Raw genomic sequence first — 19,666 nt, 5'->3', positions numbered from 1 at the left:
ACCACATAACACTATTAGACAGCAGAACACAGCAGAAGCCTGGTGTGTTAATGTGAACCAACAAGGATCAAACAAGTAGATCAAACACACCTGCAACACAAAACCTTTAGAGTGGATGAGAGAGAATTGAACTCCACACAGACACACAGTGTCAAGCTTCAAAGATCCCTGCTGTCATATGTTCTTTTGAATATTGGGCTTATTAAGAGTTTTATTAAGAGTAGTACGTTAAAAACAAAGTGCATTTTTGTCCACTCTCATTCACAGTAGACCACAGCATCAGTTGAAACCTGCAGTGAGAAAGTGACACAGCAGCTCTTTAGAATGAAAGTCTATGATAACTGCCTATAGAGTCAGTGTAATACTGTATAATAGATCTAGTACTGTGACTACGCTGATGACGAAACACAGCAGCTGAGTGGACACTGTGGAGACTGAAGACAGAACATTACATATTTTGTTAATCTGTGCCATCTAGTGGTGCAACATGACACTGCAACAGCTAATCCTGTATGTTGCATTTAAAGGGAGAGTTCACCCAAATTAGAAAATAAAACATTTTTATCACTCACCTCTTGTAGTTTTGAGTTATTGTTGGTTTTATTGGTCCAGGTTTAGAGGCATTTACCTGTATAACTTTATACAGAAAAAAATAGTCCCTATATACAGTTGACTGTATATGATTGAGTGCAAACATTCTCTGGTCCCACCTACTCAAACGTGAAGATTTGAGGGTTTTCCCTTTTTATTTCTGCTATCTTTGTCCAAATATTCAAATCTTTAGGCTTGGACAAAACAAGTAATCTGAAAATATCATCTACAGCTGTGAGAAACAGTAATAGGCATGTGTCAGACTAAATATTATAGACTAAACAATATTAATCAACAGATTCCACAATCGGTAATGAAAATAATCCAGACCAAGAAGGACACGTTGCAGTTGGACTTTTTTAATTTTCTGAATGCTGTGCACCACAAATAAACTGGGCAGCAAATATTAAATGAAATCAAATAAAACCTAAAGCATAATAAAGTAAAAAAATAACTGCATGAATAGAAACAACTACAGGTGAATGTCTATTGTCTGTGTAATTTGAGCGAAATGACTCTTTTACTGATTTGAAAGTGAGCTGTAGTAAAGAAAACTAGAATTACTGCCTCACAGTTGTCTGCCTCCACCACCCCGCCACTAAAATATGAACCATTTGAGTGAAAATTTGTCATAATTGCTGTGTGAAGTCTTGACTAATGGCTAAAAGCGTTTTCTGAGGTCACTGTGACCTTGACCTTTAACCTTTGACGACCAAAATCTAATCAGTTCATCCTTGAGTCCAAGTGAATGTTTGTGCCAAATTTGAGTCCATGAGAATGAGAGGAAGGGACAACCTGAGAACATCATGGCTCCGGCTCTGACTGTAGCCGGCATGGAGGAATAAAAAGATGGGAGGAAAACGATCGTACTGAAAAGAGGAGACAGTGAACACTTGATGTCTAATCATCTGTAACGAGCAGTATCAGACATCTGCCACTTTCTTCTCAACTGACAGTCAATCAAACAAAGAACTGTTTCCATCAGTGAAATTTTTTTTATTTTTTTTCTAAAAACACACAAATCAGCAAATTTTATTTACATAATGATAGAAAAATATTCCAACAGGACTTTTAAGAGCATTGATGGCTTGATGGCTGTTCAATATGAACAGCCTCTTGTGGTTTCCTCAAGCAGAATGAAAATAAAAGAAAACTGTTACAAAAGTGACGGGAGACCATAAAACAGACAGTGTCTCTCTGCAGACTGATTCTCATTCAACATTCCTGAACGGTGACTTTGCTACTACAGAAAGCAACAATACATTCCCTTGCAGCTACTGCTAATGCTTCTTATATAGCTGAGCTTATATTGTTGTCTGGTTGTGTATTTTTTATGTCCACAGAGAAACGCAGTCAGTAGGCCACACTGAGATATTTCATGTGCATGAGCAGGACATTTTGCAGCTGTCTGAAATATTAACAGCATTAACTCATTGTTTTTGGTCCATCAGAATCAAACAGCAAGATCTTACAGACCTTTGACAATAAGTTCACACCTGTTGTCTGGGGGTTGCTGAAAGGCATGCTGGGAAACTTAACAAACGTGAAGTGAAAAAGCAAATGAAGGTCGGCGCCCCAAAAAGTAAACATTTCACTTACAAAATAAGACACGTGATATCTGAGAGTTTAGGAGGTTACCACGGAAACATCAGCAGCAACAGTAGAGCAGGAGGGATTCAGGGCAGATGTAATCATGGAGATGCCAGCAGAAGCTGCTGTTGAAGTCTGTGTGGTAATGGAGGACTCGGTGGGGCGAGCAGCAACTGGTTTGGCGAGCTTCATGGGAATGAAGACATTAGAGGAACAGTGCTCACTCAGATACTCGCCTCCTTTCTCCTCATAGTCCTGTCTGCTGATCCATCCCTCTGCTTCTCCTCCAGGTGGATGCTCCAGAGCCCAGTCTCTTGCACCGTACCAGGCATCCAGGGCTGGCTGTGATGCCATGGTCACCTGGGAAGGAGTGCAAATGTAACAGAAAACAGGTTAGCTGTGGATTATCTAAAGTACCCCCTCTGAAAAAGAGTTGGCCAGTGCAGACAACTGGTTTCTGTAGATTTTAGTTTTTTCTTATACTTTCTCCTACTTTTTTACATCACTTTTTATATTTTTAAAACCAGGCTTTCATATGCATTTTTTATATACATACATACATACATACACACACACACACACACACATATATATATATATATATATATATGTGTGTGTATATATATATATATATATATATATACACACACATATATATATATATGTGCACACACAGTATATGTAAGGATCCAGTTTAGATGCACTTGGATGTAAGATTCCACTGTAAGACAGAGTAAAACCTTGTAAACCTTGCAATGTAATATGACTGTCTGTTAGTAAGAACAGTCATTTGGGTACATTAATGGATCATTTATAGTCTGTATAAACAAAGACAGAAATCTAATCAGTTAAAATTATTTGTATCTTCTCATTTTCAGTTTGAAGTGGTGAAAGTGACCGCCTTAACGTTGTGCTATGAGTTAGCAATATATGCAATCAAACATGAAAAAAGTCAAACATTCTGACAGAATTCAGTCTGTATTAGTCGAGGTCTGAAACATGTTAAGTGGGGTGTGATTCAGAGCTTCATGCTGTGACACCTTGGATAAGTGTGTATAAAAGTGTTTTAGAAAGCTGTACCTTGAAGTGTGACTGGAAGGGCCTCATAGCCAGCAGCTCTCTCTCCACTCTCTCCCTCATCCCGGGGTACTGCATGTTCCCTCCTGTCAGAAACACATTGCTCACCAGCGCCTCCTGCTGCTCTGGAGTGTACCTGTATGTAGTTTAGGAGAAGTACGAAAAACATTTATGTGTCAGAGTTGTAACCTTTCAAGTGCCATTTCTTCAAAACAGCTATTGTTAATCGGAGAAATAGGATCTTATAGATGCTAAAAAGAGAAGTTGCGAGTCTTCATTTGTATCTGGCTAGGTTTAAATACTGTACACCAATTTAATGTTTAATGTTGCGATTGCACTTGCTATCATTACCTGGCCAGGACGTACTGCAGCGTCTCCATCAGTCCCATCTGGTCCTCTCCGGTCAGCGAGGGCTGGAACAGGATCTCTGGACAGCGCAGACGCTCAGTCCCTACAAACAGCTGGTGGTACTCTGCCATGTTGAACATAGGCTGGAGACAAGAGCAAAGTTATTTTTCACTGATGTGGAAAGCACTGGCACCAAATGTTTCAGGTCATGGGCAAAGTTAGCCAGCTTCATTACTGCTTTGGCACAAAAACAATATACAGTGTCTCACAAAAGTGAGTACACCCCTCACATTTTTGCAAATATTTCATTATATCTTTTCATGGGACAACACTATAGGAATGAAACTTTGATATAAATTAAAGGAGTGATTGTACAGCTTGTATAGCAGTATAGATTTACTGTCCTCTGAAAATAACTCAACACACAGCCATTAATGTCTGAACAGCTGGCAACACAAGTGAGTACACCTCACAGTGAAAATGTGAGGGGTGTACTCACTTTTGTGAGACACTGTACAAGACAAAACCTTTTCTCATACATTCTGCAACACATTAAACTGGCAGAGAATTGCCTGCACAGCATTAATAAGGGTCTAAATATCTGTCTGGGAAGTTGCAGTGTCTCTGTGCCACTACCTGAACCACATTAGCAGGTTTTTCCGGCAGCGTGTCCTCAGGGAAGTCAGGATCCATCAGCATCACTCCGTCTCCCTCGTCCATCGGCTGCTCCAGCTCAGACACCTGCAGAGAGCCACAGAACAGCCTCAGGCTTCGTTTGAGCTGCAGCAAACAGGGACAGTCCTCCAGAGCCTCAAGTCAGCGTAATGACATGCAGACATAATTACTGGATCATTTGAATTTGACTTAACCTCAGTGAGTTTAAGTTTATTAGCTGCTGTCATTACACAGTATAGGAAACTACATTGTATGTATGAATATATTGTAATTTGACCACTTTGTTTCCTTGTTAGTGTTGGCAACTGATGCATTTACATTCCTAGCTAAGAGCCAAATTATGCCGAACAGACAGAGAACCACTGCTTTTATTTTTCTGTTGTACACTCAGGTTATATATATGTTATATATATTATATGTTTTTTGCATTAATTGTCATGGAACATAGGATTTTTTATTGGTTTTTAATTACCTAAATGTTTTACCAGACATGCAGCCTCAGACTATGGGCACAGCGCTTACAAAATGACAAATCAAGACTTGCTGTTTTTCTCTGATTTGGTGGAGTCACACCAACCTCCAGCTTTCCCTCTGCTCCGTCACTGTGCAGCAGCTTCTGTCTGCCCTGTTCCACAGCCAGCTGCAGTTTGTTGATGTACGACTGCAGCTCCTCAGCCGAGTCCATGTTGAGCTCCACCAGGCTTTTATGAAACTGATCCAACAGGCCGTCGTCCAGCAGTTCCTGCACTCACAGAATTCTATGATCACTGTGCAGCACACACCAGCTGTGTTTTCAGATCAGCTGAAGGAGCTACATTTTTATTTTAAACACTTTTATAGTTACATCTCAATTCCTTAGAAGAACAAACTGACTTTTTACAGTCTTCTTTGATATTGAGTCTTACACTTAATAAAACACTACTTGAGAAACTTGAAGAGCACCACAGTAAACTATAAATGAAACAATGGCTTCCTTGCCTGCACTGCCATAAGTTTGTCCAGCCTCACGTGGTCCTGCTGCAGCTTCTCCTCCCGGCGGCGAGCATTGATCTCCTGAAGCCGTCGAAGCTGCTGAGCTCGCCTCTCCTGCCTCTCCTCCACGCTCACACAGCCGCCTGGCACCTTGCCCGAGAAGGGAAGTTGCATACGGTGAACCTCCCGCTCATAAAAGTCTGGGCTGCGCCACTTTTCCAGCTCTATGGAAAACAATGGAAGTGGAAGGTAAGCAAAGAAGAAAGGAAGAAAAGGTGTGCATCTATCACCATGTTGTCTTCTAGCTCTTTTAATCTACAACCACCCACCACAGAAGTCATGTCTGTGTCCAGTTTATTCATGTTACTTAAGATTAATTTGGGAGTTCTTGAACTATTCAAAAACTGAATGGTTATTAACTGCTGTAAGTTGGAGCAGTAAAATGTATGTCTGCACTAACATGCTGTACCTTCATGATAATCCACAGCGGTGTAACTGTGCTCATGCAGCAGCTCCTCCATGCGGCTGAGCGTGACGGCAGCGAGGTGACCTGGGTATTTCAGGTGGAGGAGGCGCTGCAGGTAGGACGCTGCCTGGCTCCCAGCCACATTCACACGCTTACAGTTCACCGCATCCAACCTCGAATCACAACCATTTCAAAATTAGACTCTGATGACAGTGTGAGAATGATGGCACTAAAGGGGAAAAACAATGGTCTAATACACTAAAGACATTTTGACACATCACTTTGGTTTTCATACTAAGACATGTCAAATTGTCATCTGTGACAAAAGCTTATTAGGAAAAAAGAGCATTTCTTGCAGAAAGATATAAAATGAACCGTGGAAGGGCAGAAACAGCACAGACACAGTTGTCTGTGTCTGTAATTCTCACCTGCCATTTATAACTGGTAAGATGTGTGAGCAGTGGTATCCGGAGGACAGAACAATGCCAGTGTGTGGTGGACGGATGTCCCTGTGATAGTTATTGTAGTTGAAACTGTACAAGCCGTCCACACCGTAGGAGACGTACGGCACATGGTAGCACTCAAACAGCAGCTCTGACATCATCTGTCGACAGTGCAGGGGGTTACATGGTGCCTCTGTTAGCACCATGGGGTGCTCCACGCTGCCCTGCAAAAGCAGAGTGGTCATCATTGCCATTTCATATAAAACACTACCAGTGTGCATTAGTGTAATTAACACACAGCTCATTTTGCTAAGAAACATAAAAATATCTGTGTGTCAGATTAGAAATAAAACACATGAACTTCTCATGTGTACATCTTAGATACAGACATCTGTTTTATTATGCTTGACCTCAGGAACTTTGGCTGGTCAAACTGAAAATATCATGATGCCAGAACTGAAGGTACCATTCCAAATATTAATGTAGTCTATATATGTAATCAATAAATCAGCAACAATTTTGATAAATCATTTTTAAGCAAAACCATCTGTCATGGCAGACAGAATGTTGATCGAACAGCACTTAACTTTAATAACCAAGTCAAACGTGGTTCAATATTGTTTTTACCAACTCAGGATCATTTCTAAAAATCAGATCATCTTTATCAATCACTGACCTACAAAAAGTTGTTTTTATGTAATCTTTTTATCTTTTCTCAGCTTGATTATTGTAATGCACTTTATTTGGGTATCAGCCAGGCCTCACTACACCAGTCAATCTTCAGCTTGTACAAAATGCTGCTGCTTGTCTTATTACTGGAACAAACAGGTACAGTCACATGACTCCGGTGCTGGCCCCCTTCACTGGCTCCCTGTTAGATCTTAGATTGATTTTTAAATTTTATTACTGATGTTTAAGGCCTTAAATGGCTCTGTCCCCAATTACATCTTCGATTTATTGACAAGGTCAAGGCTTGTGAGCGGGCGCTCACTATTATAGCTCAAACACTCTGTGTACTATATAGATAAAGTTATTATTATTATTGTTGTTGTTGTTGTTATTATTATAACACTGATAAATTTGAAGATATATTGGGCTCCAGGAAATTGTGATGGGCATTTTCACTATTTTCTGACTATTACAGACTACAGACTAAATAATAATAATAATTATTAATCTGAATGACAAATTAATTGAAAATTTTATGAAGTGTTAGCTAGAGCCCCAATGTCTGCTTGTATATACATTTTTCAAGTATGTCCCTGTATTTGTCTTTGACTGGGGTCTATGCAACATTACAACAAACTACTCCTGCTGTTGTTGAAAAGGCTCTGATAGGAAAAGAAAAGATATTATATGGTGAACTGAAATTTAAAATAAGATGTCAGCATCTTCCTTCTCGTGAAATCAAAGCGAAGACATGTGCACACATCTGCTGGGGGTTACAAATTCGGCACAACACCAGCCCCCTGACACTAATACCTCAGAGGCGACGCCCAGGTGTGTAAACACATAGTCGAAGATGAGTTCCTGAATCTCGAAGTTGACCACCACGTTTCGGTCGAACTGGCTCTTGAGCAGCCACCGCAGCGGCTCCAGGTTAGTGATGTCATTCCCGATCTGGGTCTCGCTGCGAGCGGCTCCTCTGCTGCGCGCCGCCACCGACCTGAAGAGCAGGCGCGGAGAGGCAAACTCCGCCGCTGGAGCCCCCCAGCCGGCCCGGGTCTGGAAGGAGCCGTTATCTATCACTATCGGGGCCGACGTAGGGGTCAGACACTGGGCGGGAAGCTCAAAAATCGGGTCGGGAGAGGTTTTGCAGTCCTGAAAAGAGAAGATTTGACAAACCGGTCGCTCTAGGGAAGCCATTTTGAAAATGCGTCACCGCAAAAATACATCCGAGTGGAAGCTTAGTGCCGTCGACTTAAGTTCCGACTCAACATAGAGGTATTGGATCGGTGAAGAGCAGTATGCAGTAAAAATATCTGAGTAGCACTTGAGCAAAAATAAGTAAAATTCATATATTATAACATAGTATAACAGCTGTAGTGTTTCAAAAATAAAAACAAACAAAATGACCTCACATTTTCATGACTTATATTTTAATTTCCAACTAAACATTAGCTGTTTGTCTGCACTGCAACAAAAGATTGGAAACAGTAATGTATTGTGTTTGAATATGCACAGTTATAATGAACGTCAATTATGAAAAATATCTCCCTTTTACCACCAGAGGTCGCAGTCCACTTTGTGTAATAAGTCCCTGTGAAATGAGACATTGATTTATCCTTGGTGAATTAATAGGTATCAGTCTCTCAGATTAGCCTGTTTATCATTAAGTCACACTGTAGGATAAATAAGAATAATACACTTCTATATCTTACTATTTAAGTATTTTTAAACTGATGTGTATAAAATAGCAATTCCCATTTACAGAAGGTAGTAATTTCAATTTACCACTTAAATCTGACTGATTCATTGTTTGGCCACTTGGTGCAAACACATGCTGTGTGCAGCCACACTTTCTTCAAATCCATAGACATCAACTTTAAATTCTTGTGGCGATCCCAAAGTTGGTACAGCCGTTAAAAAGCCAACACATTTATCACAGAGCTATTTCCAATCTGTGTGCAAAATAAAGGAAATGTTACAAATCTGACTGCCATTTATCATCACTCACCAACTAAAATTTGGGGTCAACTGGAAATATATTCTAGATGAGTCCATGATGAAGTTACAATGAAACCATGTGAACAGACATTTTCCCTCAGGCCTGAGATCCCTGACTTCTTTGTGTCTGCCATCCTGTTAGTTTCAGCTGACCGGGTGAAGCCTCAGCTGGTGATGTGGCACACCTGCACATGACAGCTACTGCATGTCCCAGCTTCATTTCAGACCATTCTGTTGATACACATGTTGGAGATCTCACATCTGATCTTTTTGTTACCCTGCAGTGTATGATCTAACGCAATACCCATTGAGATGCAGTACAGTGTAGTCAGATAATAAACAAAGTGTGCAGTTTTTCTTCTAAATTTCCATAACTCGTTAGAGGAATAAATCTAAATCAACGACACAGAATTTTCAAGTTTTCATTCACATACCTTCCTTCAGCAATCTATTAATTAACCAAATATTAATCCCAGAGATTAATCTACGAGAGAAATAATCTACATTGGATTAAAATGGAAACATCAGATTATGCATTATCTACAATGCGTCTATCGTACAAAAGTATTTTTCAATTTTCACATCACAGCAGTTTCAATCATCCTTCATATGCTCTTATTTCTTGTCTTGTGTTTTTTAATAGAATAGAACTGTCAGTTAAACTCTTCAATACTGCAGCATCTAGAGCAATCTTTACAAGGCCAGTGTTACACCCCACAGAACTTTTGAATTTGAATCAAATATGTTTGGTATTTTATACATAAAGTAATGTACAAGACATATACAATATTTCCATTTGATGTAATGGTGGTGCAGCAAAATAAAATGGCTATTTGTGCATATTTTGTTCAATATATTATTATAATTCATAGCAAGGAAATATGCAAAACAGTTCTTACCATTTGGATATATGACAGTTTTGCTTTTCTGATCATTTTTTTTTATTTGCAGTGTCATTTATATGTATTACCATTTTTTTTTAACCTTTTTTTGGTAGAGGGACATGCAGTTAACAGTAAAGGAAGTGTGTTCAGGGCATTGATTGGATTTATTTCCTGGACAGCACAGATATTTGGGAGCAGAGGGTGAAAAGGACAAAGGAAGGAAAATGTGTTGCGTGTATGTGTGGGAGGGGTGTTACTGTATGAAGCTTGATGGTGTGTCACTGAAGCATAACACAGTTCACTGCTCCGGCACAAAGCTCTAAGTGACTGCCGTCCCCCTCCTCCTGATGCTAATAAGCAGATCTGGGTCAGCTTACCCTCTCAAACACACACACACACACACACACGCGCACGGCTGCATACGGCCACAAACTTATACAAATACACCCCCATCTACGTTCTCTCCTCCGAAACACACACACACACACACACACACACACACACACACACACATACTGGCATCCATTACTCCTGGGAGGCAAGACATGACATTGTGCTGCTGTCCATGCACGATGCTTGCAACTCTGTGCTTGCTGTGCTTGTCATCCAGGCAGCAGTGGTGAGGCACAGGGGAACTAATGGTCTACAAGCTCTCTGGGACGGCCACGCGTGACGCCAAGCAGCCTCCATTTTGTGGAGGAATGAACAGACTGTTAGTTCCCACTGACAGGGAAGGGGAAGGAGGAGGGAATTACAATGGTAGATAGGGCCAATTATGTTTAGTGTTCATGAACAATACCATGATGTGATCATGTCTTTCATTGGGGGGGTGAAAACAGAAAATGAAATGTTAAATACAGGGAATCGCTGTATATTTAGGATTACTGAGGAATAATTCACGGATCATTTATTACACTTTTTGTTTTGTTTAAAAATCCTTCATGTTTTTCTTTCATATACTGTGTCTTCTTCACATAGGCAGTTATGGGACAGTCCCTCTCTTTTTCTCACAGTTCTCCGGGGACAAGAACCAGCAACACTTCAATCACAAATTCTCTTCAGAACATGTTGAGGGTTTCCACCTCCTCTTCAAATGGTGGTTTTATGGAAGCAGAAAAGACTGTGACTTCTCACTGACAATATGCTATGTTTTCTTTTTTTTCTTTTTTTTTTTGCTGAATGCTCTGGGGGGAAAACATCTATCAGTGACAATTATGAATGTGATTATGAATCACAGAATTCTGGAACCTTTTTTTTATAATCAGTGTACATCCTGGAATCAGATGACCTTTTTTTGCAATTAAAATGTAGCTTTATCTGTATTGTTTCATGATGTCACAAGAGAATTAAATTAAATAATTTATTGTTATTTTTATTGGAATGGCCAAGACTAAGTGCAGCAAATCTGTTCCTCTGTGTTCATTTGTTCATATGATTTTACAGGAGCAAAAACTCCTATGGATTAACTTTAACCTGTGAATGTGTAAGCCCCCCCCCCCCCCACCCGTGTGTGTGTGTGTGTGTGTGTGTGTGTGTGTGTGTTTGTGTGAGATAGAGAGAGAAAGAGAGAGAGTGATGGGATGACAGTTGGAGGAATAGAGCCCAGTTTACGTAACAATCTTGACTCTGAGCACTTCTGATATATCAGAGCCACACTGCGGACAAAACCCCTAGCAACCTCCATGACTCTCCTCTATACCCTGTCACGCCTCCACACACACACACACACACACACACACACACACACACACACACACACACAGACACACACACACACACAATCTTCCTCTTTGAGACACATACACTGTAACCTCCATCTCTTTGTCTTTTATTCTGTCATACACACACACACACACACACACATACACACACACACACACACACACACACACACACACACACACATACACACACACACTTACACACACACACACACACACACACACACACACACACATACACACACACACACACACACACACATACACACACACACACACACACACACACACACACACACAAACACACACACACACACAGTCTGTCACTACTGCTCTCCTCAGTCCCTGGCCCTATGAGCCCAGCAGATCTTTTTGGGCCATATAGTGATTAATGTGTTTGTGCACCTGTCACTATTCATGCATTCATGTATGTGTGGGAGAGTGTGCATGAGTGCACGTGACTGTGAGCGTGGGAAGGCTATTTCCAAAAATTCACATATTTATATCTATTTGTGTGTGTGTACACACAAACACACACACACAAATAGAGTGTGTGTGTGTGTGTGAATATGTGTATGTTTCATGTCCTCAATCTCTGTCTTCTTCAAAATGTCTGTACAGTAGCAACATCTCTTTAGAAAGCAGGCATTTAAAATGTCAGATATGTTTGGCCTTGCACAGAAGCTGATGAAGCTGTGCCATGAAATGACTTCCCACCAAACCCGACCCCCAAACAGTAATTGTCCAATCATAGCCACGAGAACTTGGCATGTGTTAAGCTTTGGATTTGTACACATGTCAAAGCAGTGCGCATGGGGCTCTGATAAACGTGAAAGGAGCGATCCTGCACAATTATATTCTGATGAATTTATTGACAAAAACATGATGAATTTAAATAATCTAATCAATGTTCAGGAGTTTGACGGTGCGTTCTTCTACAAAGCCCTAAACTGCGCAGGATTTAGGCCTTCTCAAAACATCATGGTTATCATCAGCCAATCAGCATTAGGCCTTCCACAGATCCGGATACAGATGCACATATTAAAAAATCAGTTGCTATTTGACTGCTCTGTAATTTTATTATTATTATTATTATTTATGTATTTTATTTTGACTTTTTTTTTCGCTCCCTTCCTATAACCAGAAAAAAATGTTGGGCTTGAATGCGTCTGATCCTCCTTCCACCAAGGCAGTCAAGACTTTAAAAAAATAAATAAATAAATAAAAAACCATCCCGTACTGGGAAAATCTATTTTCTCCAAAATCTCCAATCTCCAAAACGCACACACACACATGCACACATCCTGTCCAATTACTGTGGCCATGGCAACTATCAGAGATTATTGCTCTCAGTCAGGGCTGCACGGCTATAAAACGAGGCTATAAGCTCCTCCATATCTCTGGCGTCCATACACACACACACACACACACACACAATGAGCAGGCATACACTCCCCTCTCTGAGTGTCTCTCTCTCTCGATGTCTCTCACTCATACACACACATCGAGCCCGAATTAATCCTTCTCTTTGTAGCCTCAGAAGCTAAATTGGTCGCCACAGCAACCAATCTCTGAGCCCTTTCAAAGAACAGTGACAGACTAAAAATCCAGTTTGTCACGAGGAAGTAGTTTAGAAACAGCCTACATCTTCGTGCTGGACTGAATTTAATTTTGCCTTCTGTGTTTTTATGTTGTATATTTATATTTTTTACATTTCTCCTTCATTTGTGCAGATTTGAGGCTGATGCTTCATGTGGGCTATCTTTGCGTGCTTGCGTTTTTGTGCGCACGTGTGTGTGTGTGTCTGTGTGTGTGTGTGTGTGTGAGTGGAAATATAGGGAGAATCCTTGAGGCATCTCTCCTCTCTCCCTCCCCCCATCACATGCACAAACCTCGAGCTGACACACATACACACACACACACACACACACACACACATACCCTTAGACACTGATGACACACACTCACTAATAAACAGTGTGTTGGCCTGAACACACACAGCAGCTGGCAAAGCAGCCCAAGCCAAGCATGAAAACATTCGGAACTTTCTCTGTCCTCTGGCTGCTTTCTAAATTTAGACCTCTCCTCCATGTTTTGGTTTGGTTTGTCTTCAGATGCTTCTCGCTCGTACATGATTGTCTCGCATTATTCTGCCGGTCCAGGGCTATTTCAATCGGTCATGAAAAAATTCTCAATTTGTTTACACATCCTTAATTTGCAGAAGTGTTCAGTGTTTTTTTAAAGCTCATAAACCGTCGCAGCTATGAGAGAAATGCCCTGGCTACTTCAGCCTTCTTACATTTCTGCAAGCAGACTGCAAAAAACTGATGACAGTTTTGCTCAGCCGTGTCACAGCAGATTATGGCGGCAGAGACGAGGTGCTTCGTATTCCCGATGATTAGAGCTGAGGTGGAGAAAAAAAAAAAACTTTCCCTCCATCTTTAGTAAATGTAGCCACTAAAAGACATGAATAATTGTAAAAGAATAAATCTGAAAGATTAAATGTAAAACACCTAAATGTAAATGTTTAAAGATAAAAGACAAGATAAATGTAAAAGACGAGAAAAAATCTAAAAGATTAAATGTAAAAGACAAGATAAATGTAAAATATATGAATAAATGTAAAAGAATAAATGTAAATTTTTAAAGGTAAAAGATAAGATAATTGTAAAAGACGAGAAAAAATCTAAAAGATTAAATGTAAAAGACAAGATAAGTGTGAAAAACAAGAATAAAGCTAGAGAGATAAGAATAAATGTAAAAGGATAAATGTATTGTAGTGAGTGTGAGCCGCTGTGTGTAGGGAGCTGTCCGTGGTGCTGAGTGCTCTGCAGAATACCAGCTGCAGGATGTTCATCATATCAGCAACGAGTTGCTTCCCTCCACCGCCTACTGAACATGCACATCTGGAATCAAGCTGTTAAATGAGCAGGGATCTTCTAAACTGCAGCTGTGTGCGTCTATGAGAAATTCATACAGACAGATCCGTATAAACTGCGATTCTTTTACGTTATAGAAAATATAGAAACAGGAATATGCTTTTGACGGGCGGGTCCTTAGATTTTGTTTTTTTTTTACTATAGAATGACAATGAAAACATATTTTAATAATACAGTTTTGGAAAATACATTAAAATATTGTCACAGTATGTAACAGTCACAGTTTAATTTTTACTAAAAATATCGCTTCCCCATGGAACATAAGGCCTTTTGTCTTTACCGAAAAGATGTGTGTGACAAGGGCTCTATATATAACTGTACTCAGTCTCAGAGGACATGCTTCATTTCACACATTTAGGATTCATTTCAATTGTTAAAATACATTTAAGAAGGTCAGGTGGAAGATGAATCATTTTTTCTAACGAAAAAAATAGATCATTATTGCACTAATATATATATATAGTATATATAATATATATATATATATATATATATATATATATATATATATATAATATATATATATATATGCTTAATTTAGCCTCTATAAGATGGAATCCACAAACTATAAGACCTCAAAAAAGATTGTTTATTTTAAATTAATTTCATTTTGATAAATTGACGCAGTAGTTTTTGTTAGATATTTATTAACACAGGCCTAAAACATGACGCCTGCTGTTTGTTGATGCCCGTCGACCTGTTACAGGATGGAGCTTAAAGCAGGTGAAATTTTTGATCTCATCATTCACGGGTAATGTCGGGGACAGTTCTGCAATCCTGCTGCTGCTTTTAAATCTCTCTCTCTCTCTCTCTCTCTCTCTCTCTCTCTCTCTCTCTCTCTCTCTCTCTCTCTCTCTCTCTCTCTCTCTCTCTCTCTCTCTCTCTCTCTCATTGGGTGATGCGGTCAGAGATTCCAGCGCTCGCGCTGTCACCAGTAGGACCCCCAACTGCAAAAAAAACTGCTTGGAAAAAAAAAAGCGAAATAGAGATTTTTAGCCGCAGATGAGGACACAGTCTCGTTCTTGTCTCTGTGTTGGGGCGTTTCATCGCGAGGCAGATGCCAGGGAGTGTTTTTTTGAGGGAGTAATATGGATGAGCAAGTCAAGAAAAGCGGCTGAGGACTGTTAACGGTTTGGGTGAGACGGTTAGGGAGCCGTTAGAAGGCTGGTTACTTCGCGACGCCATCGAAGAGGCAACAGGCATGACTCTACAGTAGCAGCAGCCGAAATCTCCTTGCATGCACCTGCCTCTCTGCTTTCTACTCACTATTATCATTTTCATTTGAAGACCGTATTTCATTGGGATAAAGATGGCTCACCTAATCCGACACAACCTCACCAACAAGCTGACCAATGCGGCCCACACGGTGTCCCACAAATCTCAGGCCAAGGTCAGCGGGGTGTTCGCCCGGCTGGGCTTCCAGGCCGCCACGGACGAAGAGGGTTTGGGTTTCGCCGAGTGCGACGACTTGGATTATGACTACAGGCAAGGGATGCAAATGGATGTCCTTCAAGGAGAAGAGGAAGAGGGGCACATGGAAGGAGAGGTGGAGCTGGAGGGAGACAGCCACTACCAGAGGGACGGCACCGGCCCCAGGCCTCCGTCCCTGAAGACGGAAGGCTCGCTGGATGAGGATAAACCCAAAATCACGTCATGGGAAGCTGGCTGGAACGTCACCAATGCCATTCAGGTAGTCTATAGTGTGTGTGTATAAACATATATATATACTGTGATGACTTTCATCTATCAAAAACAGCATGTGCTGCAGGCTCCGTGCAGGCCTGCAACTGGACAAAATGTCACCTTGAAAATTTGGAGATTTATGCAGGGAGACAGAGAAGACTCTGAACATGCGCATCATTTCACACAGTCCGAGATTATAAGGCAAAATATCCAAATAGAGTGGAATAACATTATATCGAGCTTTCAAGTATATGAAAGCCTGCTACATTTGCATCAACATTAAATTAAATTGATCATTTATTTATTTATGGTTTTTGAGTGAATCCACTGCAGCGATGGTTTTAGAATGTATTTATTCAAATCTTTTTATCAGTGGAGCTGCAGGCAGGGCCTGTTCACCGTGATAGCCCTGAGGCTCAGCAGCACCCACGTGTTTATCAGCGGCCCCGTCAAATCTGAGTTTTAATCACATTCATTTCAAAGTTCGTTTGTAAATCGTATTTTAATGATTTACTTCGATTAATCCTGTAGCTCACGCAGAAGAAACGCCTGTTTTTCAAAGGCGAGGAGAAAGAAAATAAATGTGCTGCTGACACTGGAATAATCAGCGGTGATAAATCCCACATTTCTGTATTTCAGCGGCATTTTAACGTGTAAAAATGTCATTCTAATATTTTGTTAGTGTTATTATGTAAGATGTGAGCCGTGTCAGTGCATGCACGGGCTGGCTCGGCCTGTCACTGCGATGTGGGCCTCGTCCATTACCACTCAACTGCGCTTCTCTGTCCGCAGGGCATGTTCGTCCTCGGCCTGCCGTACGCCATCCTCCACGGCGGCTACCTCGGTCTCTTCCTCATTATCTTCGCAGCTGTGGTGTGCTGCTACACGGGCAAAATCCTCATCGCGTGTCTCTACGAAGACAACGAGGACGGAATAAAAGTGCGCGTGAGGGACTCCTACGTGGACATCGCCAATGCCTGCTGCGCGCCCCGCTTCCCAGCGCTGGGCGGGCACGTTGTGAACGTGGCTCAGATTATCGAGCTGGTCATGACCTGTATTCTTTACGTTGTGGTCAGCGGCAACCTGATGTACAACAGCTTCCCGGGCTTTCCCGTCTCTCAGAAAGCCTGGTCTGTGGTGGCCACGGTCGCGCTCCTGCCGTGCGCGTTCCTGAAGAACCTGAAGGCCGTGTCCAAGTTCAGCTTCCTCTGCACTGTGGCGCACTTCGTCATAAACATCCTCGTGATTGCCTACTGCCTGTCCAGGGCGCGGGAGTGGGCCTGGGAGAAGGTCAAGTTTTATATCGATGTGAAGAAATTCCCCATTTCAATTGGCATCATCGTGTTCAGCTACACCTCCCAGATCTTCCTCCCCTCCCTGGAGGGAAACATGCAGAAGCCTAGTGAGTTCCACTGCATGATGGACTGGACTCACATCAGCGCCTGCGTCCTCAAGGGCCTCTTTGCCCTGGTGGCCTACTTGACATGGGCAGATGCCACCAAAGAGGTCATCACGGACAACCTGCCTTCAACTATCCGAGCTGTGGTGAACATCTTCCTCGTGGCCAAGGCCCTGTTGTCTTACCCGCTGCCGTTCTTTGCTGCTGTGGAGGTTCTGGAGAAATCCTTTTTCCAGGATGGCGGGAGAGCCTTCTTTCCTGACTGCTACGGTCCGGGTGGGCAGTTGAAATCATGGGGTCTGGGCCTCCGAATTGCCCTGGTGGTCTTCACCTTGCTTATGGCCGTCTTTGTCCCCCATTTCGCCCTGCTGATGGGCTTAACTGGGAGCCTCACCGGCGCTGGCCTGTGCTTCCTCTTGCCAAGCCTGTTCCACCTGAAGCTCCAGTGGAGGAATCTCCTGTGGCATCACGTCTTCTTCGATGTTGCCATCTTTGTTATTGGAGGCATATGCGCCATATCAGGCTTCATTCACTCGATTGAAGGACTCATAGAGGCGTACAGGTACAATATCCACGACTGAGAGCTTCAGAGATGACCTTTACTGAACGGTGATGTCCTATAAGGCCGCGCTGCGCCGGCTGTCATGACGCAGACCTTATCAAAATATCATCTTGACCACTTCACATAGGAGCTCGTGAGGAGGATTATTTGTGTGAACTGTACATCTTTTTATTTCGCCTTCGTGATAATGTGCAATAATAAACTCTACAATCATAGTGTAAAGTAGTCTGCTCATTCCAGAAAACATGTTTTAGGCTATTGACTGGACAGAGGAATACACCCACCGCATGAAAGGGGGTGATTAAATATGCGGGTATTAACTAACCCGTCCAGGTATCAGTCCTGATGCAAAGTTGTCAAAGATCCAATGAAAATGTCCGCCATGGGTCTAACTGTGAGTGTGTACGTGTTTATAGCTGGGGAATGAAATATGTGAAAACAATGGGAAGAATACAGTATGTTATTGTTGGGTTTTGAGCTGCTAGATATAATCATTAATCCCACTTCAGAGAAAATATAAGAGCAAGGCACCCCTCAGATCAGATGGTGCTCTGTGCATTATAATAAACCATGAATAACTTATGTGTAGTTGTTTAAACCGAATTATTTTATTTTCAGTTGGTTTGTTTTTGTGTTTGATTTTCCATCTTATAGTTGTCCTGTTGGCTTGTTTGTTTTCTTGGTGTTTCAAGTGTCATTCTGGATGAAGTGATTCAAAGTGCAAGCAAGTGGGTCCTAATTGTGTTATATGAAAAATGTCTGTCTGATAATATTCTCTTCCTATTGACCTTGTTAATTGTGATTTAATGGAACTAAACATGGTGTGTGAGACAAAGAATATTTGTTGAACTAAGAGAAAAATAAATGAAATATTTTATGGCTGGTGATTCTAACGTTTCCTTGCCCTATATGTGACCAGGCATGACTGAATAGTGGAGACTTTCATTTTTACTGTCATGGGCCCCGACAAGCTTCCTCTTAAAAAGGTTGGTTAAGCTTCCTCTTTTCTTAAAATGAAAATGCAAAGACGAGAGTGAGATGTGCAGCTACATATTTGTGTGACGAATGGTGTGCAGCTTCTTTTTTGACAGGATGCAGAGGCCTCCAGAACAGCTTGTAGCAGACTGGGTGGAAACATGGTGCCGTTTACAACAATTGTATAACAGCAGCAGCTTGGCACTTAGAAGCCAGGACTGCTGTGTATTCAAAACAAGAATAACAGCACGTGGATTAAAGGAGAATTTTTGAGTTTATTGATCTCATATAGAAACGATAAAGACACTTACTGCTAAAAGTCAACAGAACTGCTGGTAAGTTTCACTTCCTCTCACAGGCTAGACAACCATGACCTGCCTTTATTCTGAAAAAGAGGATGTTGTAAAAAAGTTTGTTTCTGATAAGACAGACCGACATCCACCTTCAAAAACACTTACATTGTACATTCAGCATAAATATATATGAGTATTTCTATCAACACTATAGTTCCTATTTGACTGTTGATCTTGCTGAATGTGTGTGTGTGTGTGTGGGGGGTGGGGGGGTGGGGGGGGGGGGTGGGGGGTGGTGGTGGTGGTGGTTACACACTTAAAACAGGCAGCAGAATAAAAAGAAAATAGTTTCTTGTTCCTCACACCAGCACTCAACAGTCT

The 19,666-nt window shown here is 41.4% G+C and overlaps 2 protein-coding genes across 2 annotated transcripts; one reads left to right on the top strand and one right to left on the bottom strand.

Annotated features, from left to right (window-relative positions):
- Positions 1 to 951: 951 nt before the first annotated feature.
- actr5 (actin related protein 5) lies at positions 952 to 8,037 on the bottom strand. The gene is made up of 9 exons (XM_056383829.1): positions 7,645 to 8,037; positions 6,148 to 6,386; positions 5,723 to 5,892; positions 5,260 to 5,477; positions 4,859 to 5,023; positions 4,243 to 4,347; positions 3,610 to 3,749; positions 3,262 to 3,394; positions 952 to 2,541 (listed from the first exon to the last, which is right to left on the bottom strand). Exons 1-9 carry the CDS (start codon positions 8,026 to 8,028, stop codon positions 2,218 to 2,220), a joined length of 1,878 nt encoding a protein of 625 aa, XP_056239804.1. The 5' UTR covers positions 8,029 to 8,037; the 3' UTR covers positions 952 to 2,217.
- Positions 8,038 to 15,273: 7,236 nt separating this feature from the next.
- Positions 15,274 to 18,904, top strand: LOC130174325 (vesicular inhibitory amino acid transporter-like). Its single transcript, XM_056384044.1, has 2 exons — positions 15,274 to 16,063; positions 16,849 to 18,904. Exons 1-2 carry the CDS (start codon positions 15,683 to 15,685, stop codon positions 18,034 to 18,036), a joined length of 1,569 nt encoding a protein of 522 aa, XP_056240019.1. The 5' UTR covers positions 15,274 to 15,682; the 3' UTR covers positions 18,037 to 18,904.
- Positions 18,905 to 19,666: the final 762 nt, after the last annotated feature.

Source organism: Seriola aureovittata, chromosome 9, assembly GCF_021018895.1.
Source record: "Seriola aureovittata isolate HTS-2021-v1 ecotype China chromosome 9, ASM2101889v1, whole genome shotgun sequence".
In the NCBI taxonomy this organism is placed as follows: Eukaryota; Metazoa; Chordata; class Actinopteri; order Carangiformes; family Carangidae; genus Seriola; species Seriola aureovittata.
The sequence above is the reverse complement of the archived record's forward strand: the minus strand, read 5'-3'. Positions and strand labels throughout refer to the sequence as shown.

Excerpts from the sequence above, each read along its gene's own strand:
- actr5 (XM_056383829.1), bottom strand. The coding sequence starts at position 8,028 with ATGGCTTCCCTAGAGCGACCGGTTTGTCAAATCTTCTCTTTTCAGGAC. Across the intron at positions 5,478-5,722 it reads CGCTGTGGATTATCATGAAG|AGCTGGAAAAGTGGCGCAGC; the intron begins GTACAGCATGTT and ends TGTTTTCCATAG. Across the intron at positions 3,395-3,609 it reads CTGCAGTACGTCCTGGCCAG|GTACACTCCAGAGCAGCAGG; the intron begins GTAATGATAGCA and ends AACTACATACAG.
- LOC130174325 (XM_056384044.1), top strand. The coding sequence starts at position 15,683 with ATGGCTCACCTAATCCGACACAACCTCACCAACAAGCTGACCAATGCG. Across the intron at positions 16,064-16,848 it reads ACGTCACCAATGCCATTCAG|GGCATGTTCGTCCTCGGCCT; the intron begins GTAGTCTATAGT and ends CTCTGTCCGCAG.